The 17,537-nt window shown below is 40.3% G+C and overlaps 1 protein-coding gene across 1 annotated transcript in view; it reads left to right on the forward strand.

Annotated features, from left to right (window-relative positions):
• Positions 1-13,741, forward strand: part of LOC123755098 (uncharacterized) — a 28,808-nt gene extending 15,067 nt beyond the window's left edge. Inside the window, exons 2-4 of the mRNA XM_045737578.2 lie at positions 12,501-12,600; positions 12,941-13,070; positions 13,178-13,741. Coding sequence (XP_045593534.1) covers positions 12,501-12,600; positions 12,941-13,070; positions 13,178-13,324 — 377 coding nt within the window. The 3' untranslated portion in view covers positions 13,325-13,741. The remainder of the gene's footprint in view (positions 1-12,500; positions 12,601-12,940; positions 13,071-13,177) is intronic.
• The last annotated feature ends 3,796 nt before the right edge of the window (positions 13,742-17,537 follow it).

The following is a 17,537-nucleotide window of genomic DNA, read 5'->3' on the forward strand; positions in this document are numbered from 1 at the left end:
ACTACACATCAAGAAGTCAACACCAGCAATCAACAGCCAATTATTGCACAACTATATTCTACCCACCTCAAGACTCCGCTCCAATATAGGAGCATCAAGAAATATGGACCAATAGGCTTTCTACAAACACTTCTACCCATTGTTTCTGTTCTGTCTTGTGTTGATACTTTTAATACCCTATTAATATCCCCTCCTGTTCTGTCTTGTGTTAATGCCACATCACCCTTCCCACCTCACTCAAATGTAGATATAATATCAGAGAGACGTAAGTTCTAATCAGTTGTGTATTTGTGAAGTCTTTGAAAATGTAATAAGTTTTACGAAACGCGCCCGTGTCGCGTCAGACTAGAAATAAAAATGAATTTTGGAGAAGTGATTTTTGATTTACCTCCAACAGTGAAGCGTAATGTACGAAAGATTGAGAAAATTCGTGTTAGAATTATTAATCTTACTTTTTCGGTCATATTTAATAATATATGTCTACAGGAAAGACTGCTACCAAAATATACTAATATATATATATATATATATATATATATATATATATATATATATATAAGGCACAACTCTCCTAAACACGAGAGTGAAGTATACAACTTTAGAACACTTTCCCACCAGGAGACTCGAACCCTAGCCAGCACAGAAGCCTTCCAGCAACTGGCATAACAGGTACGCCTTAACCCTCTCCACCACCTGCTCAGACCCCTAAAAGAGATGGTAATTTCGGAGTATTTAAATACACCAAAGATCAACACCTCCCAAGAGCACTAGAGCAAGTGAGGGGTCATTTAGACGTTAATTTCATCAAGTCCCTGTTAATATGGGAAGACACAGTGTCTATGCTTAAGGCACAACTCTCCTAAACACGAGAGTGAAGTATACAACTTTAGAACACTTTCCCACCAGGAGACTCGAACCCTAGCCAGCACAGAAGCCTTCCAGCAACTGGCATAACAGGTACGCCTTAACCCTCTCCACCACCTGCTCAGACCCCTAAAAGAGATGGTAATTTCGGAGTATTTAAATACACCAAAGATCAACACCTCCCAAGAGCACTAGAGCAAGTGAGGGGTCATTTAGACGTTAATTATATGCCTTAATATGCCTTAAGCATAGACACTGTGTCTTCCCATATTAACAGGGACTTGATGAAATTAACGTCTAAATGACCCCTCACTTGCTCTAGTGCTCTTGGGAGGTGTTGATCTTTGGTGTATTTAAATACTCCGAAATTACCATCTCTTTTAGGGGTCTGAGCAGGTGGTGGAGAGGGTTAAGGCGTACCTGTTATGCCAGTTGCTGGAAGGCTTCTGTGCTGGCTAGGGTTCGAGTCTCCTGGTGGGAAAGTGTTCTAAAGTTGTATACTTCACTCTCGTGTTTAGGAGAGTTGTGCCTTAAGCATAGACACTGTGTCTTCCCATATTAACAGGGACTTGATGAAATTAACGTCTAAATGACCCCTCACTTGCTCTAGTGCTCTTGGGAGGTGTTGATCTTTGGTGTATTTAAATACTCCGAAATTACCATCTCTTTTAGGGGTCTGAGCAGGTGGTGGAGAGGGTTAAGGCGTACCTGTTATGCCAGTTGCTGGAAGGCTTCTGTGCTGGCTAGGGTTCGAGTCTCCTGGTGGGAAAGTGTTCTAAAGTTGTATACTTCACTCTCGTGTTTAGGAGAGTTGTGCCTTAAGCATAGACACTGTGTCTTCCCATATTAACAGGGACTTGATGAAATTAACGTCTAAATGACCCCTCACTTGCTCTAGTGCTCTTGGGAGGTGTTGATCTTTGGTGTATTTAAATACTCCGAAATTACCATCTCTTTTAGGGGTCTGAGCAGGTGGTGGAGAGGGTTAAGGCGTACCTGTTATGCCAGTTGCTGGAAGGCTTCTGTGCTGGCTAGGGTTCGAGTCTCCTGGTGGGAAAGTGTTCTAAAGTTGTATATATATATATATATATATATTAGTTTATTTTGGTAGCAGTCTTTCCTGTAGACATATATTATTAAATATGACCGAAAAAGTAAGATTAATAATTCTAACACAAATTTTCTCTATCTTTCTTATGTTTCTTTTCATTGTTGATGGTAATTCAAAGATCAATTCTCCAAAATTCATTTTTATTTCTAGTCTGACGCGACACTTGAGCGCGTTTCGTAAAACTTATTACATTTTCAAAGACTTTAGTTTACAAACACACAACTGAAACTGAATAGAGCTTATATATCTTCGAGGTTTATATCTACATTTGGGTGAGGTGAATGAGGTGAAAACGAACTTTCAACAATGGGTATTCAATGGGTAGTAAATTCCAACACAAGACAGAACACGAAAGAATGGGTATTGAATGGGTATTAAATTCAAACACAAGACAGAACACGAAACAATGGGTATTGAATGGAAGTAACTGTAGAGAGCCTATTGGTCCATATTTCTTGATGCTTCTATATTGGAGCGGAGTCTTGAAGTGGGTAGAATATAGTTGTGCATTAATTGGCTGTTGATTGCTGGTGTTGACTTCTTGATGTGTAGTGCCTCGCAGACGTCTAGCCGCCTGCTATCGCTGTATCTATCGATGATTTCTGTGTTGTTTGCTAAGATTTCTCTGGTGATGGTTTGTTTGTGGGAAGAGATTATATGTTCCTTAATGGAGCCCTGTTGCTTATGCAACGTTAAAGGCCTGGAAAGAGATGTTGTTGTCTTGCCTATATACTGTTTTTTTTTTAGCTTACAGTCCCCAAGAGGGCATTTGAAGGCATAGACGACGTTGGTCTCTTTTAAAGCGTTCTGCTTTGTGTCTGGAGAATTTCTCATGAGTAGGCTGGCCGTTTTTCTGGTTTTATAGTAAATCGTCAGTTGTATCTTCTGATTTTTATCTGTTGGGATAACGTTTCTACTGACAATATCTTTCAGGACCCTTTCCTCCGTTTTATGGGCTGTGGAAAAGAAGTTCCTGTAAAATAGTCTAATAAGGGGTATAGGTGTTGTGTTAGTTGTCTCTTCAGAGGTTGCATTGCGTTTCACTCTCCTTCTTATGATGTCTTCCACGAAACCATTGGAGAAGCCGTTGTTGACTAGGACCTGCCTTACCCTACAGAGTTCTTCACATATATATATATATATATATATATATATATATATATATATAAATATATATATATATATATATATATATATATATATATATATATATATATACATATATATATATATATATATATATATATATATATATATATATATATATATATATATATATATATGTATAGTATATATATATATATATATATATATATATATATATATATATATATATATATATATATATATATATATATATATATATATATATATATATATATATATATATATATATGTCGTACCTAGTAGCCAGAACGCACTTCTCAACCTACTATGCAAGGCCCGATTTGCCTAATAAGTTAAGTTTTCATGAATTAATTGTTTTTCGACTACCTAACCTGCCTAACCTAACCTAACCTAACTTTTTTTGGCCACCTAACCTATAAAGATAGGTTAGGTTAGGTTAGGTAGGGTTGGTTAGGTTCGGTCATATATCTACGTCAATTTTAACTCCAATAAAAAAAAATTTACCTCATACATAATGAAATGGTTAGCTTTATCATTTCTTAAGAAAAAAATTAGAAAATATATATTAATTCAGGAAAACTTGGCTTATTAGGCAAATCGGGCCTTGCATAGTAGGCTGAGAAGTGCGTTCTGGCTACTAGGTACGACATATATATATATATATATATATATATATATATATATATATATATATATATATATATATATATATATATATATATATATATATATATCGTACCTAGTAGCCAGAACTCACTTCTCAGCCTACTATGCAAGGCCCGATTTGCCTAATAAGCCAAGTTTTAATGAAATAATTGTTTTTCGACTACCTAACCTAACCTAACCTAACTTTTTCGGCTACCTAACCGAACCTAACCTATAGAGGGAGGTTAGGTTAGGTTAGGTAGGGTTGGTTAGGTTCGGTCATATATCTACGTTAATTTTAATTCCAATAACAAAAAATTGACCTCATACATAATGAAATGGGTAGCTTTATCATTTCATAAGAAAAAAATTAGAGAAAATATATTAATTCAGGAAAACTTGGCTTATTAGGCAAATCGGGCCTTGCATAGTAGGCTCAGAAGTGCGTTCTGGCTACTAGGTACGACATATATATATATATATATATATATATATATATATATATATATATATATATATATATATATATATATATATATATATATATTATCACGTGGGGGTGGGCCGGGGCTCTGCTAGCACTCGGCTGCTAGGGGCTCAAAAGGCCGAATACTGAGCCCCTCCGACTCCCGGGATTCACCGGAGTCTCCTTGGTCACACAGGAGAGGACCAACAATGCCCACCTCCGCAGGTCTTTGCTTCCACCACAAAAGGGGGTGCCACTGATTCACCCTGGAAGCCCTTCAGTCAAACACGGGGAAACTGCTGTTAACAGTTCCGGCCTAGACCCGTGGGGGAGTGAAGGAAGACTCAGGCTTACCTTATAACAATAACCTCCCTGAATCTTGCCTGCCAGACAAAAAGGTTGCAGGAACTCCTTTCCCGCCTGTCTTCTCTATCTTCTTCTTAACAAGGTCGCCAGCTGGGTTATTATATCTGCACCCCAGCAATGCAGTTCAGTGGGTGTATTATATATTGTTTGTAGCCAGAAGATCGCTACTCCCATAGATCTGCTACTAGACTGTTGGCCCAGGGTACTCTCCCAGGAAGGTCTGTGTGGCTTTACCTCTCTCTAGCCACTACGTTACTAGTTGCCACCATTCAGGCACTGATACTGATCGGATGGGTAAGGGTACACTTTTATATAGGTCCGTGCTGTCTTTACCACTCTCCAGGCAATAAGAACTTCTATAGAGAACGTAGTGTTCCCTAGGTGGCACTATGATAACCTTCGTGTATACTCGTAGAGAAATATCATAATGGAGGCACACTTAAACACAACGATAAAATGTGTGAATTTACTGACGCAAATTACATGATCACACATACAATCACAAGTAATACATGAATATGAAAATAAGGATAATAAGTCTGGAGATCGTCAGCCTCTTCTTCCACGACCTCCAACACTCCTTCAACTGGGCAGAAAGACAGGAGTCCCACACTCTCACACAGGAGGGCCTCTTCACCATGTCGGCGCCTCCTCTTCACTGTCCTCCCATCCATACACACTGTCCCCTCTGACAGTCCTGGACACAAGCTGCCTTGCAGCCTATTCTACTACTAAAGTATTAATGTCCTATTGCCACATACATAAGTAAATATTGTGGCCTAACTAGCCTACTCACACAAGGGGTAATGGGAGGGAAAATGATCTACCTTACATTCCTGGCTCACGACGCCTGTCCCTCGATGGTGTGAGGTTCCCACGCTTCCTGAGTCGATCCCTGACGATCCAGGAACGTTCCATAGGTCCTCAGGTGTCGTGGAGCCTTCGCGTCGTCGCCATTCCAATCCCTGAGATTCAGCTACCCCAATCCTGGTTCATCGATAGGCGCTGAGCTAATCACTATTTTCCCACACTCGCCCCTTCCACAAGGCGTTGCTCCTTGTCCTAGGCACGGTGTCGTCCTTCTAAAACCCTCAGTGGATGTGACCCGGTCACAGCTAGGCTTGCCCGCTACACTTTATCAGGCCCTCAACGTCCAGCGTCGTCGCCGAATATTTTCCAAGTTTGGCACTCTTTCGCTCAATAAACTTGGTTCCTTTTTGCTTCCCAGAAGCGCAGGGTCTCCAATACATCCGATGGGCTGCGATAGCCGGTACTAATCCACTAAGAAAGGCTTGTAGAGCCTCTAATCCTTGAGAGCTGACCGAGGTGCGTCCGCTCGCTTCCAAGGTCAGGTCAATTCTGACGTTGGAGCCGCCCGGGGCACTCGGTGACGTCATGGCGGGCCCAGATTGGTCGCTCGCGACCTAAGTCAGCCAATCCGCGATCGGCTAGTATCCCTTCCAAAACGTCATATCTGCAGTAGGGGATACTCTTTCATTTTATATCAGGGTGCTAATTTCCCCTTACTTACAACTTATAATGTAACTTTCTCCCTTAACTGGCAACCGGTCTGGTCGCCACATATATCAATAGACTCCCCGAACCTCAGAGAATCAGTAGGGAGAGCTGATATGACTCTTAAAGCTGGCAAGCGAAAGAAATAGGAGAGGGCACCGTAACAATATATAATATATATATATATATATATATATATATATATATATATATATATATATATATATATATATATATATATATATATATATATATATATATATATATATACATATATATATATATATGTCGTACCTAGTAGCCAGAATGCACTTCTCAGCCTACTATTCAAGGCCCGATTTGCCTAATAAGCCAAGTTTTCATGAATTAATGTTTTTTCGACTACCTAACCTACCTAACCTAACCTAACCTAACTTTTTCGGTTACCTAACCTAACCTAACCTATAAAGATAGGTTAGGTTAGGTTAGGTAGGGTTGGTTAGGTTCAGTCACATATCTACGTTAATTTTAACTCCAATAAAAAAAAATTGACCTCATACATAATGAAATTGGTAGCTTTATCATTTCATAAGAAAAAAATTAGAGAAAATATTTAAATTCAGGAAAACTTGGCTTATTAGGCAAATCGGGCCTTGCATAGTAGGCCAAAAAGTGCGTTCTGGCTACTAGGTACGACATATATATATATATATATATATATATATATATATATATATATATATATATATATATATATATATATATATATATATATAAATATATATATATATATATATTTATATTATATATATATATATATATATATATATATATATATATATATATATATATATATATGTCGTACCTAATAGCCAGAACGCACTTATCAGCCTACTATTCAAGGCCCGATTTGTCTAATAAGCCAAGTTTTCATGAATTAATGTTTTTTCGACTACCTAACCTACCTAACCTAACCTAACCTAGCTTTTTTTGGCTACCTAACCTAACCTTACCTATAAATATAGGTAAGGTTAGGTTAGGTAGGGTTGGTTAGGTTCGGTCATATATCTACGTTAATTTTAACTCCAATAAAAAAAAACTGACCTCATACATAGAGAAAAGGGTTGCTTTATCATTTCATAAGAAAAAAATTATAGTAAATATATTAATTCTGGAAAACTTGGCTTATTAGGCAAATCGGGCCTTGAATAGTAGGCTGAGAAGTGAGTTCTGGCTACTAGGTACGACATATATATATATATATATATATATATATATAAATATATATATATATATATTTATATTATATATATATATATATATATATATATATATATATATATATATATATATATATATATATATATGAATGATATATACTGTCATTCAGGCTTGTTCGCATATATATATATATATATATATATATATATATATATATATATATATATATATATATATATATATGACTGAAAACTCACACCCCAGTCACGTTCCCCAGTCATGGGTTCGAGTCACTTCTGGGGTGTGAGTTTTCAGTTGCATATTGTCCTGGGGACCATTCAGGCTTGTTCGCATTTGTGTTCCTCACGTGTGCCCCAAAAAAATGAGGTGATTTGGTAAAATGCTATGCCCAAGATTACTATCCGAGTGCCGGCGGTGGGGTGGTTCAAATAGCCTCGGCTATCACCTCATTATGTCCGGTCGTGATGGTCAAGTGGATTAAGGCGTCTTGTACATACCAGTTGCGTTGCTTCTGGGAGTATGGGTTCGAGTCACTTCTGGGGTGTGAGTTTTCAGTTGCATATTGTCCTGGGGACCATTCAGGCTTGTTCGCATTTGTGTTCCTCACGTGTGCCCCCAAAAAATGAGGTGATTTGGTAAAATGCTATGCCCAAGATTACTATCCGAGTGCCGGCGGTGGGGTGGTTCAAATAGCCTCGGCTATCACCTCATTATGTCCGGTCGTGATGGTCAAGTGGATTAAGGCGTCTTGTACATACCAGTTGCATTGCTTCTGGGAGTATGGGTTCGAGTCACTTCTGGGGTGTGAGTTTTCAGTTGCATATTGTCCTGGGGACCATTCAGGCTTGTTCGCATTTGTGTTCCTCACGTGTGCCCCAAAAAAATGAGGTGATTTGGTAAAATGCTATGCCCAAGATTACTATCCGAGTGCCGGCGGTGGGGTGGTTCAAATAGCCTCGGCTATCACCTCATTATGTCCGATCGTGATGGTCAAGTGGATTAAGGCGTCTTGTACATACCAGTTGCGTTGCTTCTGGGAGTATGGGTTCGAGTCACTTCTGGGGGGTGTGAGTTTTCAGTTGCATATTGTCCTGGGGACCATTCAGGCTTGTTCGCATTTGTGTTCCTCACGTGTGCCCCAAAAAAATGAGGTGATTTGGTAAAATGCTATGCCCAAAATTACTATCCGAGTGCCGGCGGTGGGGTGGTTCAAATAGCCTCGGCTATCACCTCATTATGTCCGGTCGTGATGGTCAAGTGGATTAAGGCGTCTTGTACATACCAGTTGCGTTGCTTCTGGGAGTATGGGTTCGAGTCACTTCTGGGGTGTGAGTTTTCAGTTGCATATTGTCCTGGGGACCATTCAGGCTTGTTCGCATTTGTGTTCCTCACGTGTGCCCCCAAAAAATGAGGTGATTTGGTAAAATGCTATGCCCAAGATTACTATCCGAGTGCCGGCGGTGGGGTGGTTCAAATAGCCTCGGCTATCACCTCATTATGTCCGGTCGTGATGGTCAAGTGGATTAAGGCGTCTTGTACATACCAGTTGCGTTGCTTCTGGGAGTATGGGTTCGAGTCACTTCTGGGGTGTGAGTTTTCAGTTGCATATTGTCCTGGGGACCATTCAGGCTTGTTCGCATTTGTGTTCCTCACGTGTGCCCCAAAAAAATGAGGTGATTTGGTAAAATGCTATGCCCAAGATTACTATCCGAGTGCCGGCGGTGGGGTGGTTCAAATAGCCACGGCTATCACCTCATTATGTCCGATCGTGATGGTCAAGTGGATTAAGGCGTCTTGTACATACCAGTTGCGTTGCTTCTGGGAGTATGGGTTCGAGTCACTTCTGGGGGGTGTGAGTTTTCAGTTGCATATTGTCCTGGGGACCATTCAGGCTTGTTCGCATTTGTGTTCCTCACGTGTGCCCCAAAAAAATGAGGTGATTTGGTAAAATGCTATGCCCAAGATTACTATCCGAGTGCCGGCGGTGGGGTGGTTCAAATAGCCTCGGCTATCACCTCATTATGTCCGGTCGTGATGGTCAAGTGGATTAAGGCGTCTTGTACATACCAGTTGCGTTGCTTCTGGGAGTATGGGTTCGAGTCACTTCTGGGGTGTGAGTTTTCAGTTGCATATTGTCCTGGGGACCATTCAGGCTTGTTCGCATTTGTGTTCCTCACGTGTGCCCCCAAAAAATGAGGTGATTTGGTAAAATGCTATGCCCAAGATTACTATCCGAGTGCCGGCGGTGGGGTGGTTCAAATAGCCTCGGCTATCACCTCATTATGTCCGGTCGTGATGGTCAAGTGGATTAAGGCGTCTTGTACATACCAGTTGCGTTGCTTCTGGGAGTATGGGTTCGAGTCACTTCTGGGGTGTGAGTTTTCAGTTGCATATTGTCCTGGGGACCATTCAGGCTTGTTCGCATTTGTGTTCCTCACGTGTGCCCCAAAAAAATGAGGTGATTTGGTAAAATGCTATGCCCAAGATTACTATCCGAGTGCCGGCGGTGGGGTGGTTCAAATAGCCTCGGCTATCACCTCATTATGTCCGGTCGTGATGGTCAAGTGGATTAAGGCGTCTTGTACATACCAGTTGCGTTGCTTCTGGGAGTATGGGTTCGAGTCACTTCTGAGGTGTGAGTTTTCAGTTATATATATATATATATATATATATATATATATATATATATATATATATATATATATATATATATATATATATATATATATATATATATATGTCGTACCTAGTAGCCAGAACGCACTTCTCGGCCTACTATGCAAGGCCCGATTTGCCTAATAAGCCAAGTTTTCCTGAATTAATATATTTTATCTAATTTTTGTCTTATGAGAAGATAAAGCTACCCATTTCATTATGTACGAGGTCAATTTTTTTTTATTGGAGTTAAAATTAACGTAGATATATGATCATACCTAACCAACCCTACCTAACCTAACCTAACCTATCTTTATAGGTTAGGTTAGGTTAGGTAGCCGAAAAAGTTAGGTTAGGTTAGGTTAGGTAGGTTAGGTAGTCGAAAAACAATTAATTCATGAAAACTTGGCTTATTAGGCAAATCGGGCCTTGCATAGTAGGCTGAGAAGTGCGTTCTGGCTACTAGGTACGACATATATATATATATATATATATATATATATATATATATATATATATATATATATATATATATATATATATATATATATATATATATATATATATGTCGTACCTAGTAGCCAGAACGCACTTCTCAGCCTACTATGCAAGGCCCGATTTGCCTAATAAGCCAAGTTTTCATGAATTATTTATTTTTCGACTATTTCACCTACGTAACCTAACCTAACCTAACTTTTTCGGCTACCTAACCTAACCTAACCTATAAAGATAGGTTAGGTTAGGTTAGGTAGGGTTGGTTAGGTTCGGTCATATATCTACGTTAATTTTAACTAAAATAAAAAAAATTGACCTCATACATAATGAAATGGGTAGCTTTCTCATTTCATAAGAAAAAAAAATGAGAAAATATATTAATTCAGGAAAACTTGGCTTATTAGGCAAATCAGGCCTTGCATAGTAGGCTGAGAAGAGCGTTCTGGCTACTAGGTACGACATATATATATATATATATATATATATATATATATATATATATATATATATATATATATATATATATATATATATATATATATATATATATATATGATAAACACGACATTGCTCGCCTTCCAGCAGTAGCAGCCCCACATGCAACCCCACATGCATAAAATTTTAGCAACCCCAATGTTATCAACTGAAGGGCGTGTGGTGTGAGACACCACACGCCCTTTGAATTGCTGTCCCTATCCACAGCAAATATAGGTTTATTTGCGGCAAGGTGGTGGCCAACAAGTACGGCCAACATGGCCTACTCTGCCAAAGCACATGAGGATGGCACTCAAGGCACAGGGAAGTTAACGACATCATCAAGAGGAGCTTCACCACAGCTGGATGCCCAGCTGAAAGAGAGCTCCGTTACCTATCGCCCAATAACTGTGATGCTCTTATTGGTCGCCCAGATTGTGTCACAACGATCCCCCAGAAGAATGACAAGCAGTTGTATGAGATACACACGCGTATCAACCCTGGCTAACACCTACAATAACGTCAGTGTTGCACAACCAGGTGGCGCTACCACTCACAGGGAATCAGCCAAATCCCGTAATACAGATAACTGGATCACCACTGCAATTTTGTCCCCATTGCTTCTGGGACACTCGGCGCCTGGGGTAAGAGTGCCACCAATTTTTTGAAGGACTGGGTTTTAGGCTCATTGAAACAACAAGAGACCCTACAGCTACCAGCTTCCTTTTCCAGTGCCTCATCATGGCGATACAGAGAGGAAATGCACACTGCATTCAGGGTTTTCTGCCCATCATCTGAGGAGCTGGAGGAACTCCAGCAAGGTCTTGTTTTGCAATATCCCTCTTTGCATGCACAAAAGAAAGTTTACCATTTTTAGTGCAGGCTTATATTCTCATTGGGTGAAGTGGTAAAGAACAATTGGATGAATGGCATAACATGGGTATAGTGAAAGGGTATTAAATGTATCAACATGGACAGCTTATGTTCTTGTTGGTGCTTGTGGCCCTAAGGCAGGGTCATTTGATCCTGTCTCAACGTTGGCTCGGGGTCTTGAGTGGGTAGAATGTAATTAAGTGTTAACTGGTTGTTGATTGCTGGCTCTGACGTTTTGATGTGTAGCTCCTCGCTGGTGTCCAGTCTTCTGTTGTCGTTATACTTGTCGATTATTTCAGTGTTGCTTGTTAGGATGTCTCTGTTGATGGTCTGGTTGTGTGTGTGGAAAGTATACGCTCCTTGATGGAGCCCTATTACTTGTGCATTGTTAATCACCTAGAGTGAGAGACGTTGTGGTCTTGCCAACATACTGAGATCTTGGGTACTGACAGTACCCCAAGTGGGCATGTGAAAGCATAGACGACGTTAGTCTTTCTTAAGGCGTTCTGCTTGGTGTCTGGAGAGTTCTTCATACGCCAGCTTACTTATGAAGAACTCTCCAGACGAAATCTGCACCGACTTCACCAAAGAAATCAGGGAAGGGATGAACAGTATATATATTCCAAAGTGAAGTCTGTTCGTGCACAGTGATTGCTTTACACAGCTGTTAAAATACACTATCTTCAGGTGAGTGTGACTTTTACGTGGCGAGGGAGGAGTTCCTGCCGCTGATGTACTGTATTTTGTGTGCCAAGGGACACCCCCTGGTGCCTGTCTTCAGCAGAAGGTATAACTCGTTACTTATATAAATCAGCTTATATAATTCTTGAGTTATGTTATCTAATGTAATAAAATTACCAAACACTTTAATGCAAGAATATTTATCCTCTTATCAAGATTTATTATTTATTTAATTATCTAATCATATTTATCGAAATATGCTAGTAAAGTTTGGCATAGATTACCATTAATAATGTATCCCTAGTGTAATATAAATCCTTAATTGTCTGCCGAATCAAAAATGGAAACCAAATTCCTTCTCTGTTGTGCTTAACCTTATAAAACATATGCTACATAAGAAATAATTAAAATTTACTAAATAACATATTTTAATTTAATATCACCAGACTCATGAGGATAGATGAAACCTGGCTCTACAATCAGGAGTTAAAACAATTGTTTGCAAACAGTTCCAACTGTTCCAATCCGCCGACCCAGGTTGTTATCCAGACTTCACTCTCTATTGTTAACATCAAGGTAATGTGCAAGTATTAACTGGTTTAACTATAAGTTGCCATAATTTAATGTGATTGAATATGAGTAAATGTTCGATTACATTAGATAATTCAAAGTAACTCTTTCAGGGCATGTTCCTTGTGCTGGTGTGCGGCCTCGCTCTTAGTCTCCTTGTCTTTGGCATGGAGCTCCTGCATAGTCATGGACTTTCTGCAAAGTCATGGAGCTCCAGTAGAGTCATCGAGCTCCTTCGTAGTCTTGGCGTTCCTGTATAGTTATGGACGTTCTGCATAGTTACGGAGTTCCTGTATAGTCATGGAGTTTCTGCATAGTCACAGAGATCCTGTAAGATCATAGATGTCCGGTGTAGTCATGGAGATACTGAATACTCATTAAGTATGATATCGGAGCTCTGTGTGATGCTCAACACCCAGACAAGAACACAGGTTATGGGAACAGCGGCCACTGCTTCATTATGCTCAACGTGTCACTCTTCACTTAAATACTTTTAACTTACTAAATATTCTAGTATGCAGCCTAATAGTATAACGAACGTTATATTTTTATCTAATTAGGTTTACAAAAATTTACATATGAATGTTGTAGACACGACAACTTAGCTTAGGCAAGTCAGTTTGGTCAAGTATGAATTATATACATATATTATTTTCTCAAACTTCTTGATGTACTTGTTCAAATGCATATGATATAACTCGAGTTGTTTTATTCTCTAAATTAAATTGCGTATTACAATCGTTGTTGGACTCACGGAATAATGAGTGTACACACACACTCATACATACACTCACACATACAATCCCACATCCGGTGGGTGCTGGCCAAGTGCACAGAGCTTTAGACTCATGGACCTAGGGACCGGGCTTCGATTCCCCGGCACCGCCGGAAAAACAAATCGGCAGTTTCCTTCACCCTGATGCGCCTGTTACCTAGCAGTAAATAGTTACCTGGGCGTTAGAATCTGCAATGGGGCCGAGCGGACAGCACGCTGGACAGTGATCCTGTGGTCCCGGGTTCGATCCCGGGCGCCGGCGAGAAACAATGGGCACAGTTTCTTTCACCCTATACCCCTGTTACCTAGCAGTAAATAGGTACCTGGGTGTTAGTCAGCTGTCACGGGCTGCTTCCTAGGGGTGGAGGCCTGGTCGAGGACCGGGCCGCGGGGACACTAAAGCCCCGAAATCATCTCAAGATAACCTCAAGAAGATGGGCAGATTGCATATTTCTGAACTGCCAAAAAGCCTTTGATACAGTACCCCATAAAACGGGGTACTGTATCAAAAAGCCGGGTCCAAGAGCTAAAGCTCGATCCTGCATGCCCAAATAGGAGAGTACATCCCCTCCCCCTCCACACACACACAAAGAGAGAGAGAGACTGAGAGAGAGAGAGAGTGAGAGAGAAAGAGAGGGGGGGGAGAGAGGAGGTAGTCAGGAAGAAAAAAATTGAAGCAGGAAGGAGTGAAGAAAGCACAGAGGAGAACAGGATTAGTTGCAACAGAGCTAGGAACGATTTCGTTAACATAAGAAGAGTATCGGAAAGAAATTATGAGAACGATATTGCGACCAAAGCGAAAAAGCAACCTGAATTACTCCTTAGTCATATTAGGAGGTAAATGTCGCTGAACGACCAAGTGACAAGACTATGAGAAAACAAAAAGGCCATATACGGAAAGTGACAAAGATCTCTGTGAGGTACTGAATGCCAGTTTCTATACAGCGTTCACAACTGAGCTTGAACAGCTCCTATCGTTAGAAGAGATGACCCTAGATGAAAAACTATCAAATATAAAGGTAACAGTAGAGAAAGTAATGAAAAAGCTAGCACCACTGGATGAAACTAAAGCAGTTGAACCAGACAATGAATCACCATAGATACTAAAAGAGGCAGCGCAGGCCCTAGCGTGCTTCTGGCAAGGATCTTTAATGAGTCACTTATGAAGGGAGAGTTGCCCAGTTGCTGGAAGAAGACAAATGTATAAATTTTCAAGAAATTTTTGACAAGGAAGGATGGGCAGACTGCATAATTCTGAACTGCCAAAAAGTCTTTGATACAGTATCGCACAGGAGACTTGACAAGAGGAGGCTATTCAAACTTGAGAGGCAGGCGGGAGTAAGCGGAAAAGCCCTAACATGTGTAAGGAACTACCAAATAGGAAGGAGCCAGAGAGTAACGGTAAGGGGCGAGAAGTCAGACTGGCGAACAGTAACGAGTGGAGTACCTTAAGGATCGCTGCTGGGGTCATTTCTATTTCTAATACAGTATACATAAATGACATGTCCGCAGCAGTAAAGTCCTATATGTCGATGTTCACGGATGACGCAAAATTAATGAGAATAGTTGTGACAGAAGAGGAGTGTAGGATCCTCCAAGACGACTTAAAACAGGTTGCAGAGATAGAGAGAGAAATGGCTCCTGGAGTTCAACATGAGCAAATGTAAAGTAATGGAAATGGGATTAGGTGACAGGAGACCAAATGGACAGTACACAATGAAGAAAAACTACCTCTACCTGTGACGATTTGAGAAAGAGACCTGGGAGTGGTTGTAATGCCTAATCTAACTCCAGAGGCACATATAATTAGGGTAACAACAGCAGCGCACTGGGGAAAAGTTAGAAGAAACCATCATACAGAAACCTAAGTAAGGAGGCATTTAGAGCACTTTACACTGCCTATGTGAGACCAGTCTTCGAGTATGTCGCCCTATCATGGAGCCCCCACTTGAAGAAACCCAAAGAAACTGGAAAAAGTTTGAAAATTTGCAACGAGGCTCGTCCTAGAGTTGTAAGGAATTGGGTATGAAGAGCGATTGTAGGATCTGAATGTGAGATTATCCCTTTTAGAGGTGAATAGGTTACAAGTATCTATTGGCCAGATGGGCACTTCGTGGTACTCTTAATGACAATTCAGCAGCAACACGTTGGCACCAGATGTTATGTCTCAATATTAATACAAGTGACCTCAGTCAGGAAAGACTGAACTAACATCAAACAAATGCTGTAAGGACAGCTTATTACTTCAACCCTGCACAGGGATGCATACTCAGTGAATTACGTTAAACACGATGACAGATGACAAGTGATCTACTCAATTTCAATCAAACAATTACAGATGTTTACGTTACTTAGTAAATCCAATTACGTTACTAGGTCTCCAAGATATTCACTTCAAAAAAAGGTAAACTACGTTAACACACTCTGTCAACACAGTCACTCAAACAAATCAGAACAAGTCAATGAAGTCAACAACAGCTTACGGGTAATTAGCAATTCCTGAGTAACCGCTCAAGGTCCTGTTACAACTCAACAGCTCAACTTGATTCACAAAGAATTACGTTAACGCTCGGCAGTCACTGAGACCGCTTGACAAACGCTTATTAGTCAACACGATTGCTAGTCATCACGTGCTAATTAAAACGACAATTGATAACGTTAAATCAATGCACTGACTTCAAGAATAATGAACACTGAGTCACACTGACTTCTCAAGATAAATGAACACTGAGTTACACTGACTTCTCAAGATAAATGAACACTGAGTTACACTGACTTCTCAAGATAAATGAACACTGAGTTACACTGACTTCTCAAGATAAATGAACACTGAGTTACACTGACTTCTCAAGATAAATGAACACTGAGTTACACTGACTTCTCAAGATAAATGAACACTGAGTTACACTGACTTCTCGAGATAAATGAACACTAAGTTACATAACGTAGGGTCACGTAGACCAACACAAACAATACACAGTAATGACACCGGGTCAAACAACACCGGGTCACGGAGCTCAACATAAACCTACACAATAATGACACCAAGTCAAACAACACCGGGTCACGGAGCTCAACATAAACCTACACAATAATGACACCAAGTCAAACAACACCGGGTCACAGAGACCAACTCAATACAGTACACAATAATGAACACAACATATTGACACTCGTGTCAATAAACAATAACTGAATACACACAATAATCTTACTCTTTAATTACAACATGCCCCCTGGAAGTAAAGTACAGAACGAATGGACATGGGTTAAACAACACAGTGGTGGTATAATATTGAATCCACACAAAACACAATAAAACCACAACAGTTGACACACAATCTCTAAATGTGTAATAATGTAGACAAACACACTTAAGGTCCAGCTACAGCAATCACACAGGAAAAACTGTAGTCGGCCTTTACCTATCGTGCTTCCTCGGGGAATCGAACTCGGTCCCATAGAGGGGTTATGGAGAACGAACAACCTGCTGTTGATTGTAAACACAGGAGAAAGCGGAGCAAGTGTGAGCTAGGATGGATGAGGTGCGGCAGTGAGGTGCAACTGGGTGAGGCGTGGCTTAAGGCCTCAGGCAGCACGGGTGATGCGGCCACTGGTCGCTAAGGGCGAGAATGGCTGGGCTTTCACACTAATGACTTTTTTGGGAAGCGTGCTCACAATATACACGGATTATACAC

Source organism: Procambarus clarkii, chromosome 28, assembly GCF_040958095.1.
Source record: "Procambarus clarkii isolate CNS0578487 chromosome 28, FALCON_Pclarkii_2.0, whole genome shotgun sequence".
Lineage (NCBI taxonomy): Eukaryota > Metazoa > Arthropoda > Malacostraca > Decapoda > Cambaridae > Procambarus > Procambarus clarkii.